General features: G+C 39.0%; 1 protein-coding gene across 1 annotated transcript; it reads left to right on the plus strand.

Moving 5' to 3' along the window:
• The first annotated feature begins 636 nt into the window (after nt 1-636).
• LOC148697018 (uncharacterized) lies at nt 637-7381 on the plus strand. Its single transcript, XM_088694797.1, has one exon. It carries the CDS (start codon nt 2125-2127, stop codon nt 4936-4938), a length of 2814 nt encoding a protein of 937 aa, XP_088550923.1. The 5' UTR covers nt 637-2124; the 3' UTR covers nt 4939-7381.
• Nucleotides 7382-10836: the final 3455 nt, after the last annotated feature.

Below are 10836 nucleotides of genomic sequence, written 5' to 3' on the forward strand. Positions count from 1 at the left end.
TTACCAAAACGAGGAATCCTACTCAAACAAGGTTTCCTACTTGAAGTAGGGAAGTTAACCCTAAGTTTCCCGTTTTGGTAACCTTTCCTAAACTTAAACATCCGTATTTTCTAGCCACTTTGATGACCTTGTAGGCACTTTAGGACACAAAACCAAGGCCCTAGCCGCACCCTTTAATTATTCCCTTTTAATTTCTGATTTTATTTCCTAAATTCTAGCAGCCTTTAGGTGAATTTTAGTTAATAAAAATAAAAGAGGGTTTGAATTTCTAAGCCCTAGGGTTTCCACCATTTAGCCGCACCTTAGGGACCTTTTCTTATTTTTCTTTTCATATTTTTCAGCAAAATAAAATATAATAAAACAAATCAGCCACTAATCCTACATTTTTGCCGTGCCTTCAAGAATCATTCAGCCACCATAATTCCATTGACCCTAATTCATTCAGCCGCAATACTTGACCATTCTCCCTTAATTCATTCTTAAGCCGTGACTCCCATTTTTACATCCCATTATTAATTAAACCTAATATCCCAAAAATAACAGGCAGCCGTGCATCCCATTATTAATAAAACCTAATACTCCCAAAAATAAGAGGTGGCCGCAGCCACCTTCACCTATTTTTTCTTCTCTGCCGCCAATCACCACCCAATTCCAGCAGCTTTTCTTCCATTCACTCTTCCAAACCGTGCATTCCATCACCTTTGATCCCATTTTTTTATTCTCTTAAAAACTGTACCCTAATTCACCTTTTGTCCTTCACGCAGCCATTTTTCTTCCCATTAAAAACCCAATCACACACAGCAACCAGCCGTGCATCCCATTACACTTTCACCCTAACAAAGCCGCAGCAACCCTTCCATTCCAGCAGCCTCCCTAAACCGAAAGCCTTCACACACAACTGCCCATCATTGCCGCAGCAAAGAGAAGGAGGAAGAGGACTTAAAATCGCGCAGAAATTCAAGTGGATTTGTTGGGCGTTCTAGGTGTAATCCATCCTTTATGCTTAATGTTTAAATTCAATTGTATTTCTCTTTTTGCGAACATGAGAGGCTAAATCCCCCTAGTTAGCTAGGGGGTGATTCGAAACCATGTTTATGCTTGCAATATGAATTGATTATATTTGGTTGGAATTTCATAAGTTGTGGATTCAATTTGTTTAACTGCTTGATCGATAACTTATTTATGTATGTTGATTGAGAGTGCACGCTTAATTTTCATGCATGAATATGACGCTAGAATATAAGTGAATTTCACCTAATAGTTATGAACTTATTTTCACAAGTAGTGGAGGTTGCTTATAAACAATCGCGTTAAATAAATTCTTGGCATAAGTTTCATGCAATCATAGTAACGAATGCCTCGTCAATACTTATAGTTTTCATGATGCTTAATGATTCTTGCTTGTATCTCTATTATGCAATTCATGTAGGGAACTTGTGGGGAATGCTTTGGGTTGTCGCATGCAATCATCCAATTCATTAACTTAAGGAAAACTTGACGGTTAATTTAAGCGGACCTAATTAACCCGGGGTGTTGAGTTTCATAATTTATCGAAAGACCAACTGAAAATCATTTTGTATGCAAGTGTAACATGTGTGGAGAAGAACCTTCTAGCTAGCATTCATTCCATATTTCATCACATTCATATTTAAATTCTGCCTTTAAATTACAATTTGTGCATTTAATTTATATTCGTCAAAACCACAATCCCCCTTTACCTTAGTGTCTAATTTAGTTAGAAAGTGTCTTAATTTGTGTTTATAAGTGTTTTGTATTCTTTGAGTCTTTTGATTTGTTTGAGTGTTTTTATTGTTAGTTTTGCATTCTTTGAGTCTAGTTTAGTGTTTCAAACTTTATTTTACGTTTTTGAGTCAGTTTCCAAGTGATTTTGCAATCCCTCCTAATCCCCGGTTAAGAACGATCCCTACTTATTTATATACTACAATTGTCACAAGAGGGTTTTAATTTGTGTGCTTAATTAGTTAGCATCAAATTTTTGGCGCCGTTGCCGGGGATTAGCAACTTTGCTAATCCCTTGGATTGTTTAATTTCTGTTTATTTATTTATTTTGTTGAAGTTTCTGAATTTGTTTTGTTTTGTTTTTCTTGTTTTATGTACTAGTGCATGACTCGGAGTTCTCAACCGATTCGTGAGCGTATCTCGGACTTTGACAGTGACTTTGAGAGGACTTTGAGACGAAGGAAGAAGCATCACGAATCAAATCCGCCAAGCCCGGAACCTGAGCTTGACGAACAAGGCTTAGAAGAGGAAGAAGAGGCCACGGCAGGGATTTTTGAGGAGCCACAAGACATGGCCGTAGACAACAGGACACTTAAGGAGCTTTCCGCTTCGGGATTGGCTAATGCAGCACCTTTGTGCATCCAATATCCCCCACCGGCCGAAGGGAAGACCGAGGAGTTTGAGTTGAAGTCAAGCTTGCTCCACCACATTCCGAAGTACCATGGGATGTCCATGGAGGATCCGAACAAGCATCTAAAGGAATTCGAGGTGGTGTGCTCAAGCATGACTCCCGTCAACGTTGACGGAAGTATTCTGAAGATGAAGGCTTTTCCATTCTCTTTAATGGACAAAGCCAAGGATTGGTTGTACGACTTAGCTCCCGGAACCGTTACATCGTGGGAGAGCATGAAGAGGGCTTTTCTGGAGAAGTTCTTCCCAACTTCTCGAATCATCCTTTTGCGTAAAAGGATAAGTGGTATACAGCAAGAAGATGGTGAGTCTTTTCCTACGTATTACGAACGTTTTAAATCTCTTGTTGCTTCTTGTCCACAACACCAGATGAAGGAGGAGTTGCTTCTGCAATACTTCTACGAGGGGCTCCTGCCAATTGAACGACAAATGCTTGACGCATCGGCGGGTGGAGCATTGGTGGATAAGACACCCATGGCGGCCAAGGTCTTGATCGCGAACCGAGCGTTGAACGCTCAACAATATGAGGGAGTAGGCCAAAGAGGACCCCCACGGCAGCAAGTGCATGAGGTAAGTTCCACCCCCGATATTCATTCCCAGTTAGCTAATCTTACGTCCATTGTGTCTCAGATGGCCGAAGGCATGAGGATGCAAGGACCGGTTGTATGCGGGGTGTGTTCGATCCAAGGACATGCTTCTGATAAGTGCCCGCAACTCATAGAAAATGGTGGATGGGAAAGCGCCAACGCGATTGGATTTCAGGGTCAAAACCAACCAAGGAACGACCCGTACTCGAACACTTACAATCCGGGTTGGAGAGACCACCCAAACTTCAAATGGAGAGAGCCCCAACAACCACCACAACAAGGGGGCTTTAGGCAACAACCTCCGGGCTTCTTCACCAAGCCATTCGCACCCACACAAGCACCTCCACAATCTGCCCAAACAAGTTCAGGTAACTCTTTAGACAATGATACACTTATTAAGATACTAACTAAGTTGTCTAATGGGCAGGAAGATCAAGCGAAGGCTATGCAAAACCAAGATAAGAGGGTGGATCAACTTGAGAAACAAATTGGGCAGATTGCCGAGTTTGTAGGTAAGTTTCGAGATCCCGGACAACTCCCTAGTTCCACCATTCCAAATCCGAAGGGAGGTTTCGAATCAGCTAAAGCAATCACCCTAAGAAGTGGTAAGGAAGTTGGGGCAGGTCCTACATCAAAAACAGGTCATAACCAGGATGAAAAGCTGCAATATGAAGAGGAGGAAGCAAGCAAGCCCACGGCAAGGGTACAAGCACCCTTGCCGCAACTATCAAGGGACATTAATGCACCCAACTCATCTCATTCGGCCACCAAAGGTAAGTTGGGGTCAAAATTGATTAATTCTAACTTTGTTCCACCCAATGTTCCTTTTCCTAGCAGATTTTTGCAATCCACGAAAGAAGAGGAGGAAAAAGATGTTCTAGAGACATTTAGAAAAGTTCAAGTCAACATACCCCTTTTGGATGCAATCAAGCAAATCCCGAAGTATGCGAAGTTCTTGAAAAAGCTTTGCACAACAAGGAAACGGATTCAAGAAAAAGAGGTGGTTCATGTAAGTGAGAATGTCTCTGCCATCTTGCAACGCAAACTACCTCCTAAATGCAAAGATCCAGGTAGTTTCACTATTCCTTGTGTAATTGGAAATACAAAGTTCGAACATGCCATGCTAGATTTAGGTGCCTCAATTAATGTCATGCCATATTCTGTTTATGCATCTATGAATCTAGGAGAGCTTAAAAAGGATGGTGTTATTATTCAATTAGCTGATAGATCTAATGCATACCCGAAAGGAGTTTTGGAGGATGTTTTGGTGCAGGTAGACCATTTGATTTTTCCTGCAGATTTCTATGTGCTTGACATGGAAGATTCGGCACACTCTCCATCATCACCACTCTTACTTGGACGACCTTTCATGAAAACGGCTCAAACCAAGATTGATGTGGCCAAGGGAGCAGTCACTATGGCCTTTGGTGGTGATATGATTAACTTTAAGATTCCTGAATCGATTGAGACTACTAATGATGTTCGTTCTTGTTGTGCCATTAATGTAATTGAACACATAGGGACGGAGTGTTCAACAAAGATCAAGAAGGAAGTTTCTCGAACTACCACCGAGAAGGAACTTGGAGTAGAGAACAAGGAATGCACGGCTCCAACCTTGAAAGGACCACAATTGGCCATGAGCAGCTCTTGTGCATCCGTCCATTGTGCTACCACTTCTTTGCCGTACAAAGGTAAGCCACCTATTCCAAATTTGATTCCCATTTCAACTAATAGGTTGTTACCTCGTGTGGTGCAGGTACCGAATCGAATTAAAAGTCATGGGAGAATTCGTGTTGATGTAGAAAAGAAAAACACGACAATAAGAAAGGATCATTATCCCACTCCATTCAAGGACCCAAAGCATGAAGTGGTTCGTCGGACAGATTGTAGTTGCACCCCTCTATGCCGTGGGGTTCCATAAACCTTCAAGTGGAAGTTTCGTCCGGCTGGAAGACGTTAAAGCAAGCGCTACTTGGGAGGCAACCCATGCAATCAACAAAGGAAGAACTTGGGAATCGCTCCACACTCAGATTTGCGTCCCTAAACCCTTCCCTTTGTTGCTTACTTTATGTTTTGTGTAATGTTTTTTTTAATTGTGTTTAAAACATTGAGGACAATGTTTAGTTTAAGTGTGGGGGGGTAACATTCTGTTTTGAGATATTTGTGCATGAAATTCGTAGGGTATTACAACCTAACATGTCTAAACTTGTTCTTTGCTGTTTTTAAGTGTTTTTAAGCTATTTTAGAGTGTTTTAGAGTGTGTTGACTTAAAAATCCGAAAATACCATAAAAATCTGAAAAATTGTTTTGAAAAACCCAAAAAGAGTTGTTTTTGTGTGTTTGCTTGTGTCGTAGGTCACCTTCCAACACAATGATGAGGATTTGGTTTTTAATTGCATGATGGTTAAAGAAAGTTACAAACATGGATGGACGTTTGATATACTCTTTGGTTTATGCTTGGTTGTCGTTATAGTTTACGAATTCACATGTAATCACAAATGATAAAAATTAGTTTTTGTAACATGCTTGAAGGAATGAACTCAAACAAACGCTACATCCCGGTGAGACTTGAGCCTAAACGTTATTTGGAGAGTTATAATCTTTGCATCATTGTTTTCTAAGCCGTTGCATGATCTCATTATTCTTTGCTTGGTTACTACTTAGAAGGCGTTTCATCACTTAGTTCCAAATGCTAGAACTCATGCCCATTTCATTCAAAGCATGTCATTGATTTGCATAACACATATTCAAGATGAAGTTGTGTAGTGACCACCACCATAGCCAAACAGCCATGTGCCCTTCACTCATTTTGTGTTTAAGTTTAACCCCATTGAGCCGTGTTAGCCCATATTCTTTGTTAACCCGCACTATCCTCACCTAGCCTAGATTAGGACCATCCTTACCCTTGTTCTTGAAGCATAGTAAGTATGATTGAATTCCCTTTTGATTAATGTGTTGCAGAAAATAAGTGTGGGGGAAAGTGTATTTATGTGAGTTTTTGTGCCATAGGCACGGAAAAAAAAAAAAAAAAAAAAAAAAAAGAAAAGAAAAGAATAAAAAAAAAAAATGAAAAAGAGTTGAAAAGAAGTGAAAAAGAGTTCCAAAGTATTGGTTGTTGAAGTAAGGGCCCAAAACAATGAATTAGGCCCTAAAAGTTGTTTGAATCTCCCCTATTTGTTTAAAAGTGGATTTCTGCGTTCTAAGGGAATTCTAGGTCTTAATTTCATTACTTTACTTACTATTGCTTAAAGAACTTTTGTTTATCCCTACCTTTCCGTGTTAGCCAATACCCCAAGCCCTGTTACAACCCTTGACTCCTATCTTGAGTGTTGTGCATTTCAATTGTGGAGTTTGAATTTGGTATGAGCATATGGTGTCACTGGTTCTCGCATCTAAGTAGTAGCATTCCATTCATGAGATCATATCTAAACACGTTTAATTACTCCAGAAATTGCTTTCTTTGTTATAACGTATGTGAGTACTAGTTTTTCATGTTTACATCAATCTTCTCACATATAACTAGTGTAGGGTGTGTAGTCAGAAAATCTGAGTGAAAATTGAGTGCATAACTAGTGAGGAATTGAGGGAATTCTCTAAGGCATGTTACTACATTCAAAATGTGTTTTAATTGATTAAGTGCGAACTAGTGAATGGTGACTATGATTAAGTATGAGCTTGAGGGGAAAGAAGACTAAAAGCTATGTGAGTAATGATCTTTTACATGTCATGTTTCTTTGGAAATCCCTGAGGCAAACGTTGGAAGGTTTAGGTTTTGTTTTGTTTGTTTTGTTTCGTTTTGTTTAGTTTAGTTGTTTTGTTTTGCTCGAGGACTAGCAAAAGTTAAGTGTGGGGGAATTTGATAGGAGCATATTCATGCGACTTAACTAGCTTGTTCTCGTGCGTTTATGTTGTGTTTACTTAGTTATTTTAGTGTTTAAGGCCACTTTTGTGTATTTTCAGATTATAAGGCCAAAGTGTGCAAGAAGATGCAAATTGGAGTCCTTTGGAGCGAAAGAGGAATGAATGAGTTGAAGACTTGAAGAAACGACGAATTCCTACTCCAATGATGAATTCTTACCAAAACGAGGAATCCTACTCAAACAAGGTTTCCTACTTGAAGTAGGGAAGTTAACCCTAAGTTTCCCGTTTTGGTAACCTTTCCTAAACTTAAACATCCGTATTTTCTAGCCACTTTGATGACCTTGTAGGCACTTTAGGACACAAAACCAAGGCCCTAGCCGCACCCTTTAATTATTCCCTTTTAATTTCTGATTTTATTTCCTAAATTCTAGCAGCCTTTAGGTGAATTTTAGTTAATAAAAATAAAAGAGGGTTTGAATTTCTAAGCCCTAGGGTTTCCACCATTTAGCCGCACCTTAGGGACCTTTTCTTATTTTTCTTTTCATATTTTTCAGCAAAATAAAATATAATAAAACAAATCAGCCACTAATCCTACATTTTTGCCGTGCCTTCAAGAATCATTCAGCCACCATAATTCCATTGACCCTAATTCATTCAGCCGCAATACTTGACCATTCTCCCTTAATTCATTCTTAAGCCGTGACTCCCATTTTTACATCCCATTATTAATTAAACCTAATATCCCAAAAATAACAGGCAGCCGTGCATCCCATTATTAATAAAACCTAATACTCCCAAAAATAAGAGGTGGCCGCAGCCACCTTCACCTATTTTTTCTTCTCTGCCGCCAATCACCACCCAATTCCAGCAGCTTTTCTTCCATTCACTCTTCCAAACCGTGCATTCCATCACCTTTGATCCCATTTTTTTATTCTCTTAAAAACTGTACCCTAATTCACCTTTTGTCCTTCACGCAGCCATTTTTCTTCCCATTAAAAACCCAATCACACACAGCAACCAGCCGTGCATCCCATTACACTTTCACCCTAACAAAGCCGCAGCAACCCTTCCATTCCAGCAGCCTCCCTAAACCGAAAGCCTTCACACACAACTGCCCATCATTGCCGCAGCAAAGAGAAGGAGGAAGAGGACTTAAAATCGCGCAGAAATTCAAGTGGATTTGTTGGGCGTTCTAGGTGTAATCCATCCTTTATGCTTAATGTTTAAATTCAATTGTATTTCTCTTTTTGCGAACATGAGAGGCTAAATCCCCCTAGTTAGCTAGGGGGTGATTCGAAACCATGTTTATGCTTGCAATATGAATTGATTATATTTGGTTGGAATTTCATAAGTTGTGGATTCAATTTGTTTAACTGCTTGATCGATAACTTATTTATGTATGTTGATTGAGAGTGCACGCTTAATTTTCATGCATGAATATGACGCTAGAATATAAGTGAATTTCACCTAATAGTTATGAACTTATTTTCACAAGTAGTGGAGGTTGCTTATAAACAATCGCGTTAAATAAATTCTTGGCATAAGTTTCATGCAATCATAGTAACGAATGCCTCGTCAATACTTATAGTTTTCATGATGCTTAATGATTCTTGCTTGTATCTCTATTATGCAATTCATGTAGGGAACTTGTGGGGAATGCTTTGGGTTGTCGCATGCAATCATCCAATTCATTAACTTAAGGAAAACTTGACGGTTAATTTAAGCGGACCTAATTAACCCGGGGTGTTGAGTTTCATAATTTATCGAAAGACCAACTGAAAATCATTTTGTATGCAAGTGTAACATGTGTGGAGAAGAACCTTCTAGCTAGCATTCATTCCATATTTCATCACATTCATATTTAAATTCTGCCTTTAAATTACAATTTGTGCATTTAATTTATATTCGTCAAAACCACAATCCCCCTTTACCTTAGTGTCTAATTTAGTTAGAAAGTGTCTTAATTTGTGTTTATAAGTGTTTTGTATTCTTTGAGTCTTTTGATTTGTTTGAGTGTTTTTATTGTTAGTTTTGCATTCTTTGAGTCTAGTTTAGTGTTTCAAACTTTATTTTACGTTTTTGAGTCAGTTTCCAAGTGATTTTGCAATCCCTCCTAATCCCCGGTTAAGAACGATCCCTACTTATTTATATACTACAATTGTCACAAGAGGGTTTTAATTTGTGTGCTTAATTAGTTAGCATCAATACGACAACCCAAAACATTCCCCACAAGTCCCCTACATGATTGCATAATAGAGATACAAGCAAGAATCATTACGCTCTATGAAAATTATAAGTATTGACGAGGCATTCGTTACTATGATTGCATGAAACTTATGCCAAGAATTCGTTTAACGCGATTGTTTATAAGCAACCTCCACTACTTGTGAATATAAGTTCGTAACTATTAGGTGAAACTCACTTATATTCTAGCGTCATATTCATGCATGAAAATTAAGCGCGCATTCTCAATAAACATACATAAATAAGTTATCAATCAAACGGTTAAACAAATTGAATCCACAACTTATGAAACGCAATTAGAAGTAATCAAATCAAAATGCAAGCATAAACATATATTTCGAATTATCCCCTAGCCAAGGGGGTTTTAGTTCCTCATGGTACAAAACAAAGAGAATCAAAGAAACACCTAAACATTCCAACAACTCAAACTTGAATTGTATGAACGTTTAGGCCCTCTTATCTTCCATTCCTCATTCGTACAAAACAAAGAGTATTGAAATTAAACATTGAAATCAAAGAAACACCTAAACATTCCAACAACTCAAACTTGAATTGTATGAACGTTTAGGCACTCTTCTCTTCCTCTTCGTTGTAGCACAAGGTCTAGGGATAGTTTGATGGTGTGAATGGTTTGGGGAGTGGTGGAAATGGAAGGATGGTGTTTGGATTGTAAGGGAGACTCACGGTTTTGGATTCTAAGGGGAAGTGTTTGTGTTAGTTGTGGTGTGAGAAATGGAGAGATGGAATGGGGAGTGAATGAATGAATTGTATGAATGCAATGCATGGTTTTATAGGGAGAGAATGGATGGGAGAACATGTGAATGGCAGCTAGGAATGATTAAAGAATGGAATGCTAGGTTGGAAATGCATGTGAATGCAAGGAGAAAAGCTGAAAATGCAAGGGAAGCTCACGGCACAATGTTGTTTTGCTTCTTGAAATGCATGTGAATGCATGTGAGTGCAATATGAAAAGAATGACTAATTAATGTATGTAGGGTGCAGCTAGGTTGGAAAGGTGTGGATTGTGGCTGCAATTTAGGGAAAGGAAATAGGTTTAATGCATAAATAAAAGGGCAAAGTGGCTGCAATGATGAAGAAAAGCTGGAATTGGTGTGGAAGGCACGGCAAAGACTTGTTGTTTGTGTGAAGTGTGTGTGAATGCATGTGAGTGGCTGATTTGTGGTGCAATGATGAAGAGTTGCATGTGGGTTAGGTTGGAATTGCATGCGGAATGGCTGGAATGAAAGGGAAGTCACGGCATTGAAGGTGTTTTGTGCTTGAAATGCATGTGAATGCATGTGAGTGCATGTGTTGGTGTTTTTTTGCATGGCTTTGATGGATTGTTTGATTGGGCTAGAGGTTTTCCATGGCTCAAAGGATTTGTTTGATTGGGCTAGGCCCTTTGTTTTATGTCCCAAAGAGCATACAAGGCTTCAATTTCGTCCATCCTCTTTGCTCCATGATTAAGCTATCCAATCCATGCCCAAAAATGCTCCAAATAGCCTCAAAATGCACTTTCTTGCTCCCTAAGCCCTTAGAACCTGAAAACACACAAAAGAAGCATAAATGACTAAAATAACTAGAGAAACATAACGTAAATGCACGAGAACAAGCCATTTAAGTCGCATGAATATGCTCCTATCAGTAGGGAATATCAAGAATTCATCAAAGAGGATGTTCTTGAGACAAACAACCCCAAAGAAGTTGAATTTTA

This window comes from Pyrus communis, chromosome 5 (assembly GCF_041283825.1).
Source record: "Pyrus communis isolate YQ-2024b chromosome 5, ASM4128382v1, whole genome shotgun sequence".
NCBI classification, from domain to species: domain Eukaryota; kingdom Viridiplantae; phylum Streptophyta; class Magnoliopsida; order Rosales; family Rosaceae; genus Pyrus; species Pyrus communis.